Raw genomic sequence first — 13,376 nt, forward strand, 5'->3', positions numbered from 1 at the left:
CATGTACTTACTCAAATTTCTCTTAAGTGTTTTAATCAAAATTGTATCCATCACTTCTGCTGGCAGCCCATTCCACATTCTCACCACCCTCTGAGTGAAGAAGTTCCACCTCAGATATTTTAAAATTTCACCTATGTCTACCTCCCGTTGTGTGGGAAAAATGTCTCCAGATTTCACTGCTCACATATCTTCACTTCTTTTCCCATAACAATCATTCTCAATTGACTTTAGAGACAAGAGGCGCATAAATTGATATTTATTCGATATTAATTACTTAAAAGAGTTGGCACTTTGTTTAGATGATTCTTGAGTATTTTACTCAGAAGTATATGAGTACTGCAAAGATTTCAAGTGAAGAATTGTTGCTGATGGTCAAAGAAATCATGGGTCACAAATCAAAATTAATGCATCAAACTGCTTTAAAAAGGAAACTATTCCTGGTCTCTTAATGAAACATTTCTTTTGTGTAGTTTCTACCATTGGTCAAATTTTGATTACTTTTGTTATGATCAGATAAATACTCACTTCCTCTTTACATCAGCCTTTGTAGCATTGTCCTCTTTAAAGCCAGTTCTATGCCATTGCTGAGGTTCCGTCTGTATTTGAGCACTTTATAAATGTATAAAAATATGAAGTTTAATATTAATCCTTTGATGCTTTCAAAATAGTCCAACTACAGTCAGAATCAACCTTTATCTATACGTCTTCTATAAACATTTTGCAGATGGTTACTTCTAATAAGACAGGCATAATGACAGGCGTAAGGATATGTGGTTTCCCATAACACCACCATTTTTTCTCAAAAATCTGTAGAGTCACAAGGAAAAAAAAAGATTTCAAGATTAAGAGATAGAGAAAGGTGATGGTGGCCAGGAACTGCGTTGTTTTCCATTTGAAGACACAGTGAGCACCAAGGCTATTCTGGTAGGGGAGGAAGGAGGAGACGCTTATACAAGTATATTTGACATACATCATTAAAGTGGCACAAAGCATCGGAAGACCTAACCAGTATGTATTTATAGTTAAAGCAAAAGCTTGTAAGATGAACAAAACATTTTAAAGAAAGAAGGCCTAGTAACATCAGTAGGGTCAAACATGAGAACTACTTAAGGAGGAGCATATAAAATCAGCTACAAGTAATTTAAATTAAACAATGACATACTTATAATTTGTAGAGTGTGGCAATACTAACTGTGGGAATTTGGATGGACAGAACTTTCCTAACAGGACCAAACCCCACCCTTCTATAACAGAAAGTCAGTCGTCTTGTCCTCACACTGAATCCCATTTTGTAAATGAAGATGTATCCTATATGAAGATGCATCCTACATGAAGATGTATCCTACATGAAGATGCATCCTACATGAAGATGTTCTCTCAGGAGTAATGAGAGAAAATTACTCTCCCTGTGGTACACAGAATACAGGCAAGAGATTTTGATTGTATTGTTGCCAGAAAAGAAAGTTTTGTTGTTTTAATTAACTAGAAATCAATATTATAGTTTGATAAAATATTGTATAAGTATTAAGAGACTACCCTGTCAGTTTCCAAGCATATTTTTAAATGGCCTCCCACAGTAAACCGACAGCCTGTAATATTTGCCCTTAGTAAACTAGTTCATTTTCTTTGTACATTGTTCGTTTAGTTATTATTTTCACATAAACTCCATAACAGTGAATTTTTATTCCCTATCTCAAACCTTTCAGTAGTGATTTTTGAAATGAATAAGGATGATTTTTTGTTATTCAAACAGCTGTAATGCAGGGGTTCACTGTACTTATATATTTTTCTGTCCCTTGGATAGAATTTTAGGGGAGCTGTTTTATATTAAATTGAGAATGAGGTTTATACAGTAATAAAAAACACCATTAAAACAGTATGTTTACACAGGTGGAGAAAGAAGGATGCTTTTAGGGTTCTCACTCTCTGGTGGTTACAAAATCCCTCATCAGCTGCTGCAAACGAAGTTTTTCCTGGATTTCTAAAAGCTGAGTCTCCAGCAGTTCATTCTTCTGACGGTGTTTCTTGAGTTTTCTTTGCAAGTGCTCATTTTCAGCACAAAGCTACAGAAACACAAGATATTTGTGACAGCACTCTTGGGGGGGTACCATAAATTGTTTTGGTTACCCTGCTATCGAAAGGGTGCAGAAAGGTTGCATTAAAATGTTAGTGGGAATAGTTGGGAAAGAGGAGGAGGAGGAGGGGTGAGGTGGGAGGGGGAAGGGGAGGGGGAGGGTGGGAGGGGGAAGGGGAGGGGGGAGGGTGGGGAAGGGGAGGGGGGAGGAGGGGGAAGGGGAGGGGGGAGGAGGGGGAGAAGAGGGGGGAGGAGGGGGAGAAGAGGGGGGAGGAGGGGGAGAAGAGGGGGGAGGAGGGGGAGAAGAGGGGGGAGAAGAGGGGGAGGAGGGGGAGGAGGGGGAGGAGGGGGAGGAGGGGGAGGAGGGGGAGGAGGGGGAGGAGGGGGAGGAGGGGGAGGAGGGGGAGGAGGGGGAGGAGGGGGAGGAGGGGGAGAAGAGGGGGAGGAGGGGGAGAAGAGGGGGAGAAGAGGGGGAGAAGAGGGGGAGAAGAGGGGGAGAAGAGGGGGAGGAGGGGGAGGAGGGGGAGGAGGGGGAGAAGGGGGAGGAGGGGGAGAAGGGGGAGGAGGGGGAGAAGGGGGGAGGAGGGGGAGAAGGGGGAGGAGGGGGAGAAGGGGGAGGAGGGGGAGAAGGGGGAGGAGGGGGAGAAGGGGGGAGGAGGGGGAGAAGGGGGGAGGAGGGGGAGAAGGGGGGAGGAGGGGGAGAAGGGGGGAGGAGGGGGAGGAGGGGGAGGAGGGGGAGAAGGGGGGAGGAGGGGGAGAAGGGGGAGGAGGGGGAGAAGGGGGGAGGAGGGGGAGAAGGGGGAGGAGGGGGAGAAGGGGGGAGGAGGGGGAGAAGGGGGGAGGAGAGGGGAGGGAGAAGGGGGGAGGAGAGGGGAGGGAGAAGGGGGGAGGGGAGGGGAGGGGGAAGGAGGTGGAGGGGGAGGGAGGGGGAAAATAAGGGGGAAGGTGAGGGGGGAAGGAGGGGGAAGGTGAGGGGGAGGGAGGGGGAAGGTGAGGGGGGAGGGAGGGGGAAGGTGAGGGGGGAGGGAGGGGGACGGTGAGGGGGGAGGGAGGGGGAAGGTGAGGGGGGAGGGAGGGGGAAGGTGAGGGGGGAGGGAGGGGGAAGGTGAGGGGGGAGGGAGGGGGAAGGTGAGGGGGGAGGGAGGGGGAAGGTGAGGGGGGAGGGAGGGAGGGGGAAGGTGAGGGGGGAGGGAGGGAGGGGGAAGGTGAGGGGGGAGGGAGGGAGGGGGAAGGTGAGGGGGGAGGGAGGGAGGGGGAAGGTGAGGGGGGAGGGAGGGAGGGGGAAGGTGGGGGGGGAGGGAGGGGGAAGGTGGGGGGGGAGGGAGGGGGAAGGTGGGGGGGGAGGGAGGGGGAAGGTGAGGGGGGAGGGAGGGAGGGAGAGGAGGGAGGGAGAGGGGGGAAGGAGGGAGGGAGAGGGGGGAGGGAGGGAGGGAGAGGGGGGAGGGAGGGAGGGAGAGGGGGGAGGGAGGGAGGGAGAGAGGGGGAGGGAGGGAGGGAGAGAGGGGGAGGGGTGGAGGGGGGTGGGGGAGGGAGGGGGAGGGGTGGAGGGGGGTGGGGGAGGGAGGGGTGGAGGGGGTGGGGGAGGGAGGGGTGGAGGGGGTGGGGGAGGGAGGGGAGGGGTGGAGGGGTGGGGGAGGGAGGGGGAGGGGTGGAGGGAGGGGGAGAAGAGGGGGAGGGAGGGGGAGAAGAGGGGGAGGGAGGGAGGGGGAGAAGAGGGGGAGGGAGGGAGGGGGAGAAGAGGGGGAGGGAGGGAGGGGGAGAAGAGGGGGAGGGAGGGGGAGAAGAGGGGGAGGGAGGGAGGGGGAGAGGGGAAGAGGGGGAGGGAGGGAGGGGGAGAAGAGGGGGAGGGAGGGAGGGGGAGAAGAGGGGGAGGGGAGGAGGGGAGGAGGAGGGAAAGAGGAGAGTAGGAGGGTGGGGGAAGGGGAGGGGGAGGAAATTCTGCAAAGTGGGGCTAGGAACAGAGAGAGGGAGGGTCGGAAAATAGAGAGCGCGCTTTTTGGAGAGTATTGGAACTCGGGTCCGACCCCCTACTTCACTCACCCAAAGACACCGGTGGATGGACGGAATGTCCATTATAAACCACGCGAAGATGAAATTAAAGTCGCTAGTGGCAATTCAAAAATTACAGCCTTCGCTCCGGTCTCTCGTTGCTGGGCGACGAAGACCTTGGCGGCGCTCCGTGGTCTCTAATGTCCTCGCCTCCTACCGCCGGGAGGTCCGCACTGCGTCTGGGTCGTACGGGTTTCCTGCCGTCCCTGCCGCACAGAAGCCAGCTTAGGAAATGAGCGTTAGTTGGCGCCGGTGTCTGAGAGCCATCTATCGTTCAGATGATCAATCTACAGTGAAAAATAGCGATCTTTGCTCTGCCTTACGTTATGATCTAACTGAACAAACAGAAGGTGGGAATGCAGCCAGAGAGTGGTGAAGTTGGGGAATTCTTCGCCACCTCCCGATGGAATGACCAAGGTGTCGTCTGCTAGGAACTGAGGCGATTTCACCACATTTCGAAGGTTTAAGATAACCAGGCTAGACTCATAAGACCATCGGACATAGCAGAATTGGACCATTCGGCCCTCAAATCTGCTCTGCTATTTCATCACGGCTGATCCATTTCTCTCTCAACCCCCCATTCTCCTACCTTCTTCCTGTAACCTTTCACATTCTGACTAATCAAGAACCTATCAACCTCTGCCTTAAATATAAGGCCTCCACAGTCACATGCGACAATGAATTTCACATTCTCCTTCCCCTGGGTAAATACATTCCTCCTCCTCTCCGTTCTAAATGGACCCCCCTATTCTGCGCTGTCCCTATCTATGTCTTTTAACATTCAATGTTTCAGAGAGATCTCCCAATCCCTCATTCTTCTAAATGCCAGCGAGTACAGGCCCACAGCCATCAAACACTCCTCATGTAATAACCCTTTCATTCCTGGAATCATTCTGGTAAACCTCCTTTGAACCCCCTCTAAGGATAAGGGGCCTAAAACCGCTCACTGTACTCCAACTGAGGCCTCACCAATGCCTCCTTGCTTTGATATTCTAGTCCTCTCAAAACGAATGCCAACCTTCTGATCCAAGTTAACTTTTAAGGAATCCTCTGCATGAGGAATCCCAAGTCCTTGGATATTTTAATCTTCTCACCATTTAGAAAATAGCCTACGCTTTCAATTCTTTCTACCAAAGTGCATGACCATACACTTCGCAACACTGTATTCCATCTGTTACTTCTTTGCCCTAATCTGTGTAGTCCATCTGGTCCAGGTGACTTATCTAGCTTCAGACCTTTCAGCTTCTGAAGCACCTTCTCCCAAGTAATAGCAACTGCCCCGGACACTCTCAAACTTCCCACATACTGCTAGCCTTCCACAGTGAAGAATGATGCAAAATTCTTATTCATTCATCATTTTCCTACCCCTTCCAGTGTCATTTTCCAGTGATCAATATCTACTCTTGCCTCTCTTTTTATCTATCTAAAAAAAACTTTTATTTTCTTCTTTTGTATCATTGGAGAGCTTAGCTTCATATTTCATCTTTTCCCTTGCCTTCTGTTGGTTTAAAAGATCCACAATCCTCTAACTTCCCACTAACATTTGCTCTAAAAAGCCATCTCATTGACATTCTACAGATTCTATCTCTTGAGATCCGGCAACCTGATATTCCCAATCTTCCTGCATATTGAAATCCCCCATGACTATCGTAATAATGCCTTTTCTCTCTTCTGTTGTAATTTGACCTGCCCATGACCTGTCTACTCTTCAGAGGCCTGTATATAACTGCCATCGGAGTATTTTTACCCTTGCAGTTTTTAAACTCTACCCACAAGGATTCTACATTTTCCAACCCTATATCACCTTTTTCTAAGGATATGATTTCATTTTTTTACCAACAGAGCCATCCCATCCCCTCTGCCTACCTGCCTGTCTTCGGATATTAATTTCCCAACTATAATCTTTCTCAACCACGACTCATAGATGTTCACAACAATCTGTAAATGCGTTACAAAATCACCTACCTTGTTCCGTATAGTGCATGCATTAAAATATAACACCTTCAGTCCTGTATTCATCACCCTTTTTGATTTTAGCCCCCACTTTAACCCATCCACTGACTGCAAATTTGCCCTACCAACTGCCTGTCCTTTCTCACAGTCTCCCTTCACACTACACCTAGTTGTATATCAACTGCCTCATCCTCAGCCCTATCACGGGTTCCCATTCACCTGCTAAATTAGTTTAAACTCTGCCCAACAGTTCTAGCAATCTGCCCACAAGGATATTGCCCCCCCCCCTTGGTTCAGGTGTAACCCTTCCTAGAAGAAGGTCATACCTTCCCTCGAAGAGATCGCAATGATCCAGAAACCTGAAGCCCTGTGCCCACACCAATTCCTTAGCCACACATTCATCTGCCAAATCATTCTTCTTCTCACTGGTGTGTGACACAGGCAGTAATCCAGAGATTATTACCCTGGAGATCCAGTTTTTCAGTTTTCTACCTAACTTTCAGTCAGACTTCAAAACTAAGCACAGTGGTGCTGCCAACATTGCTGCCTCTCTCCCAGATGAGCTAAATCTTTTTTATGCTCTGTTCGATGTCACCAACACTGAGTCCCTGAGGAGAGCCACCAAGGCAGCCTGCACCTTTGGTCATCACTAAGGCTGAAGTACGCAGGTGTTTCCAACCAATGGACAATTGCAAGGCTGCGGGACCGGGCAGCATCCTAGGGCGGGTACTCAGGATGTGTGTGGCACAATTGGCAGGTGTGCTTACAGACATTTTCAATCTCTCCCTCTCCCAGTGAAGAGGGCTCTCCTGCTTCAAAGCATCCACCATTGTAACCATGCCTAAAAAGACCAAGGTAACATGTCTGAACGACTGGCGTTCTGTCACACTCACCTCAATAATAAGCAAATGCTTTGAGAGACTGGTCAAGGACTACATCTGCAGCATGCTACCACTCACAATGGACTCCCTACAATTCACTTACTGACACAACTGACTGACAGATGATGCAATAGCCACAGCTCTACACACCATCCTTGCACATCTGGAGAAGAAGGATGCTTATGTGAGAATGCTGTTCTTAGACTACAGGTTCTTAGAGACAGGTAAAAAAGGTCTGAAGGATCATTGAGGACTTGAGTCATCCCAACCACAAACTGTTCCAGCTGCTACCATCTGGTAAACGGTACCGCAGCATTAAAGCCAGGGCCAACAGGCTCCGGGCAGCTTCTTCCACCAGGCCATCAGACTGATTAATTCATGATGATCCAATTGTATTCCTATGCTATATTGACTGTCACTTTGTACATACTATTTACTACTACTATTTATTACAAATTACAATAAATTGCACGTTGCACATTTAGATGAAGACGTAACATAAAGATTTTTACTCATGTGTGAAGGATGTAAGAAATAAAGTCAACTCAATTCCCTAAGTTCTCTCTTTAGGACCTTCTGTATGTCACTGGAACCAATATGTACCAAGACTTCTGGCTGCTCACCCTCCCCCTTTAGAATGACACAGACCTGATCCGAGATGTCCCTGAATCTGCGACATGGGAGGCAACATACCATCGGGTGAATCTATTGTGTCTGCAGAACCTCATGTCTAATCCTCTAGCTATGGAATCCCCTATCATTACTACAGTCCTCTTCTCCCCCTTCCCTTCTGAGCCACAGCTTCAGACTCAGTGCCAGATACCTACTTGCTGTTCCTCCCACCCACCCCCAAAAGGTTGTCCCCCTCAACAGTATCCAAAATGGTATACTTACACCCGCAGGTGTACTCTGTACTGGCTGCCAATTTCCCTTCTCTCTCCTGAGTCACCCAGGTACCTGCCTCTTGCAACTTAGGGTAACTACCTCCCTGTAGCTCCCATCGATCACCTCCTCATTTTCCTGTATGAACCAAAGGTCATCAATGTGCAGCTCCAGTTCCTTACCCTTCCTCTGAGGAACTGCAGCTCGGTGCACCTGGTGCACATGTGGTTATCCGGGAGGCTGGAGGTCTCCCAGAATTCCCATATCTCACAAACAGAACACAACACAGCCCTGGAACCAATCTCACAGCACTAGTACGTGAAGAATGAAGAAGAAACTTACCTCATCCAGACCTGTTCTCACCAAACCCTGTTTAGTGGAAGTCTCCCCACTCTAACAATGGCTGCTCCACTTGTCCCTACCTTATTTTTATTTGTCCTACCTAATGAATCATGATGCAAGTGGACCACTGGAAAAAGCCAAAAGCCTGCAAATGCTACTCTTTAAATCGCTCTTCTGTATATGTCTGGAGCCTTCTCTTTTGGTTCAATTGGGCTGCTGGAAAAAGCCGAAAGCCTGCAAACGCTACTTTTTAAATTGCTCGCCCCTACCTGTGTGGAGACACTCCTTCGAGGTGATTGGGCCGCCATGTTCCTGCTAAATAGAAATAAATCAAACTTGGATATTCTTGTAAGTTCTTCAAATGGATTGGGAAATTGGTTATTATTGTCACATGTACCAGGGTACAGTGAGAAACTCCTTGCATATTGCTCATACGGACCAATCAGTTACCAGTGCATTGAGGTGATAGAATGTAAACAATGCAGTAAAGTGTCACAGAAAAAGTGCAGTGCAGGTAGACAATAAGTTATAAGGTGATATAGAGCTAGACCATGAATCAAGAGTCTATCTTTTCATACAAAGGAACCATTCAACAGCCTTATAACAGCAGAGAAGAAGCTGCCCTTAAGCCTAGTGTTACTTGCTTTCAAGCTTTTGCATCTTCAGCCCATTGGGAGGGGGAGAAGAAAGAATGTCCAGAATAGGTGGGATCTACGGTTATGCTGGCTGCTTTACCAAGGCAGTGAGAAGTGTAGAAATAATGGAGGGGAGGCCTGTACTGTGATGTGCTGATCTGTGTCTACAACTCTCTGCTGTTTCTTGCGGTCATGAGCAGAGTAGTTACCATACCAAGTTATGATGTATCGATATAAATTGGTGAGGGTCAAAGGGGGTGTGCAAGATTTCTTCAGTCTCCTGAGGAAGTAGAAGCATTGGTAGCATCTATGTGATTGGACTAGGACAGGCCATTGGTGACTTTCACACCTAGGAACTGAAGCTCTCATCCCTCTTGATCTCAGCACCGTTGGTGTAAACAGGAGAATGTACACAACCCCCTCACCCCTCCTTCCTGATCTCAATGACAAACTATTTTGCTTTGCTCACATTGAGATAAAGGTTTTTGCCATGACACCGTGTCACTAGGCTCTCTGTCTCTTTCCTGTAATCTGATTCATTGTTATTCGGGATAACAAATTGAGATAATGGCAGCAATTACTTGGATCACAACAATCTTTTAACTCATAGAACATAGAGCAGTATTGCCCAGTACAGATCCTTTGGCCCACGATGTTGCACCGACCTTTTAAACTATTCTAAGATCAATCTAACCTTTCCCTTCTACATAGTCCTACATTTTTCTATCACCCATGTGTCTAACAGTCTCTTAAATATCCCTAAAATTTCTGCCTCTACCACCACCCCCAGCAGTGTGTTCCATGTACCACAGTGTAAAAAACCTATCTCTGACATTTCCCCCATCCCCACCATACTTCCCTCCAATCACCTTAAAATTATTAGCCACTGCTCCAAAGACAAAAGCCCTAGCTTGCTCAACTTTTTCTTATAAGGCATGTTCTCTAATCCAGGCAGCATTCTGGTAAATCTCCTTTGTGCCCTATCTAAAGTTTCCACATCCTTCCTATAATGAAGTGACTGGAACTGAATGAGCACAGTGTTAGAAACATAGAAAACCTACAGCACAATACAGGCCCTTCAGCCCACAATGCTGTGCCAAACATGTACTTACTTTAGAAATTACCTAGGGTTACCCATAGCCCTCTATTTTTCTCAGTTCTATGTACCTATCCAGGAGTCTCTTAAGAGACCCTATCGTATCCGCCTCCACCACCGTTGCTGGAAGCCCATTCTACGCACTCACCACTATCTGCGTAAAAAACTTACCCCTGACATCTCCTCTGTACATTCTTCCAAGCACCTTAAAACTGTGCTCTCCCGTGTTAGCCATTTCAGCCTTGGGAATAACCCTCTGACTATCCACACAATCAATGCCTCTCATCATCTTATACACCTCTAACAGGTCATCTCTCATGCTCCGCCTCTCCAAGGAGAAAAGGCCGTGTTATTTAACCAGAGTTTTATAGGGGTGCAACATTACCTCAAGGCTCTTGTAGATATAGAGCAGAATCGGATCACACAGTCCTAAGTGTACAGGGATAAGAATAGAGGACTGAGGATGCAGCCTTGTGGGGTACCATTGCTGAACTGACTTTCATCCATTGGTCAGGAAATCAAAGATTCAATTGCTAAGGGAGGTGTTGAGTCCTAAGTCCAGGAGTTTGGAGTTTGCTTGGAATTATAGTATTGGAGGCAGATCGTTAGTCATTAAACAATAGTCTGACCTTGGTGCATTTACTGTCCTGATACTCCAGAGATTCATTGAGAGCCAAGAAGATGGGTTCTGTCATAGACCTATTTCGGCAGTGGGTGGATTGCAGAGGGCTGAGGTTGGAAGTTAGAAACATTCAGGGGGCAGTTGCCCTGCTGAGGTTGATCATTAGCAGTTTGCTTTACAGAAGAACAAGGATAGACCAGAAATTAAGGTCCTGAATGTGGGTATTTCAATATAACAAGGCAGAACTTGCCAATATTAGCAGGAAGCAGCTACTTGCAGTTACACCTACATGGAATTATTCTGCCCAAGACCAAGGAAGAACAGATTCCAAGGGATATGAAGGGTTGAAGATAGCAAAATACTGAACTGAAAACAGGAAAAGGTCTACAAGACTATGAAAAATGTAATAGAGTACTTAGAAAAGTAATTAGAAGGATGAAGAGGGAGCACAGCATCATAGTAATGAGCAAGTCCAAGGTGTTTTAAGTTTATTAAGGGCAAGAATGTCACCAGGAAAAAGACAGGGTTCATTATGGACCAAGGGGCAACCTATAGACGCATAGAGTCAAAGAGAGTTATAGAGCAATACAACATGGATATAGGTTCTTTGGCCCAATGAGTCCATGCTGACCACTGTATGCATCCAGCTGGTTCCAATATGTTGCATTTGGCCCATATCCCTCTTGAGCCTAGCCCCTCCACAAGCTTCTTAAATGATACTATTGTACCTGCCTCAATCACTTCTGGCAACTCGTTCCTTATATTCACCACCCTCTGCGTAAAAAAGTTGCCCCCCCCGGTCCCTTTTAAATCATTGCCTTCTCGTTCTCAATCTATGCCCCCTAGTTTTGGACTCCCCTGCCCTGTGGAAAAGACTGTTACCATTTACCTTATCCATGTGTCTTATCATTTTAAATATTTCTCCTCATCACCCTCAACTTGCTATTTCCAAGGAATAAAAACTTAGCCTGGTCAATACCACCTTCTCCCCCGCCACCCCGACCGGGTCCTGGCAATATCCTTGTAAGTTGTTTCTGAACTCTTACCAGTTTAACTACTGTATATCTTTTCTATAACAGTCAACAAAACTGTGCATAGTACTCAGCCTCACCAATGAGTTATACAACTGGAACATAATGTCCCAACTCAAATATCGGTGCCCTGCTTTTTAACCACCCTGTCTACCAGTGACATTGCCTTCAATGAACAATGCACTTTTGGTCTGAAGTCCCTTTGTTCCATTACACTCTCTAGTGCCCTAACATTCATTGTACAAGTCCTACACTGGTTTGACTTTAAAAAAATGCATCATCTCACACTTGCCTGTATTGAAATCCAGTTGTGTCCCCTTAGCCCATTTCTCTAACTGATCAAAATCCCTGTAATCCATGATAAATAACTTTCTGAACCATCAACAGCACTAGTTTTGTATCACCACAAACTTGTGTGCATTGGCATCCAAGTCATTTATATAAATAATGAATAGCAAGGTTCCCAACACTAACCCCTAAGCAACACAGTTGATCACCAGCATCCTCAACCTTCAGCTACCTCCCTCTGCTTCCTAACACTGAGCCAATTTTGAATTCCCCTAACTAACTCTCCCTGGATTCCATGGGACCTAAACTTCCAGAGCAGATTGCCATATGGGACCTTGTAGAAAGTCTTGCTAAGGTCCAAGTATGCAACCCTGCCTTTTTGGTTACCTCTTCAAAAAACATTTAAAGCTATGCTGACCTCACTGAATCAGACTCTGTCTATCCAACCAAAGGTTAACTCACTGGGCTAAATTATCTCCTACATTGTAAGGAAAATGATAAAACTATGTTTTTAACAAAAGGAAAATGACCAGATAATCTGTTTCAGTGATAAATATTGACTTGGATATTGGGTACAAATCTTTCTTCTTTATGCCTCCCTGCATGGCCATGCTAGGTTTGGAGCACAGTTTAATGTCGCTTTCAGAAATAGCAATTGTGACAATGCAGCACTCTCTCGATAATGGCTGGATTTTCTGGGAGCATTTTGGAAGGCACGGGATAGCTATATCCCAAAGGAGAAGAAATATTCTAAAAGGAGAATGACAAGGGAAGTCAAGGACAGCATAAAAGCAAAAGAGAGGGGCATAGAATATAGAAAAAAAAAGGGAAGCTAGAGGATTGGGAAGCTTTTAAAAACAACGGAAAACAACAAAAAAGCTTCAAGGAGAGCGAATAGGAAATATGAATGTATGTAAGTTACCCAATATTATAAAAGAGGAACCAAAAGTATTTTCACATATGCAAAGAGTAAAAGAGAGGTGAGAGTGGATATTGGACTGCTGAAGAATGATGCTGGAAAGGGAATAATAGGGAACAAAGAAATGATGGATAAACTTAATACGTATTTTGCATCAGTCTTCATTGTGGAAGACACTAGCCAGAAATTCAAGAGTGTCCGGGGGCAGAAATGGCTGTAGTTGCTATTACTAAGGAAAAGGTGCTTGAGAAGCTGAAAAGTCTGAAGGTAGGTAAATCACCTGGACCAGATGGACTACACCCAGAGTTCTGAAAGAGATAGCTGAAGAGGTTGTGGAGGCATTAGAAGTGTTCTTTCAAGAATCACTTGATTCTGGAATGGTTCCAGAGGATTGGAAAATTGCGAATACCACTCCATTTTTTAAGAAGGAGGGATGCAAAAAACAGGAAACTATAGGCCAGTTAGCTTGACCTAAGTGCTTACTAAGATGTTGGAGGCCATGATTAAAGATGAGGTTTAGGAGTATTTGGAGGCTCAAAATAAAATAGACTGAAGTCAACATGGTTTCCTTAAGGGGAAATCTTGCCTGACAAATCTGTTGGAA

General features: G+C 46.3%; 1 protein-coding gene across 3 annotated transcripts in view; it reads right to left on the minus strand.

Moving 5' to 3' along the window:
* Positions 1–4,309, minus strand: part of LOC134342553 (centrosomal protein of 290 kDa-like) — a 37,000-nt gene extending 32,691 nt beyond the window's left edge. For all 3 annotated transcript variants that reach the window (XM_063040851.1, XM_063040842.1, XM_063040858.1), the window contains exons 1-3: positions 4,115–4,309; positions 1,924–2,063; positions 526–609 (exon numbers count right to left, since the gene is read on the minus strand). In XM_063040851.1, the coding sequence (XP_062896921.1) occupies positions 526–609; positions 1,924–2,063; positions 4,115–4,147 (257 nt within the window). In that variant the 5' untranslated portion in view covers positions 4,148–4,309. The remainder of the gene's footprint in view (positions 1–525; positions 610–1,923; positions 2,064–4,114) is intronic.
* Between the last annotated feature and the right edge of the window lie 9,067 nt (positions 4,310–13,376).

This window comes from Mobula hypostoma, chromosome 1, assembly GCF_963921235.1.
Source record: "Mobula hypostoma chromosome 1, sMobHyp1.1, whole genome shotgun sequence".
Lineage (NCBI taxonomy): Eukaryota > Metazoa > Chordata > Chondrichthyes > Myliobatiformes > Myliobatidae > Mobula > Mobula hypostoma.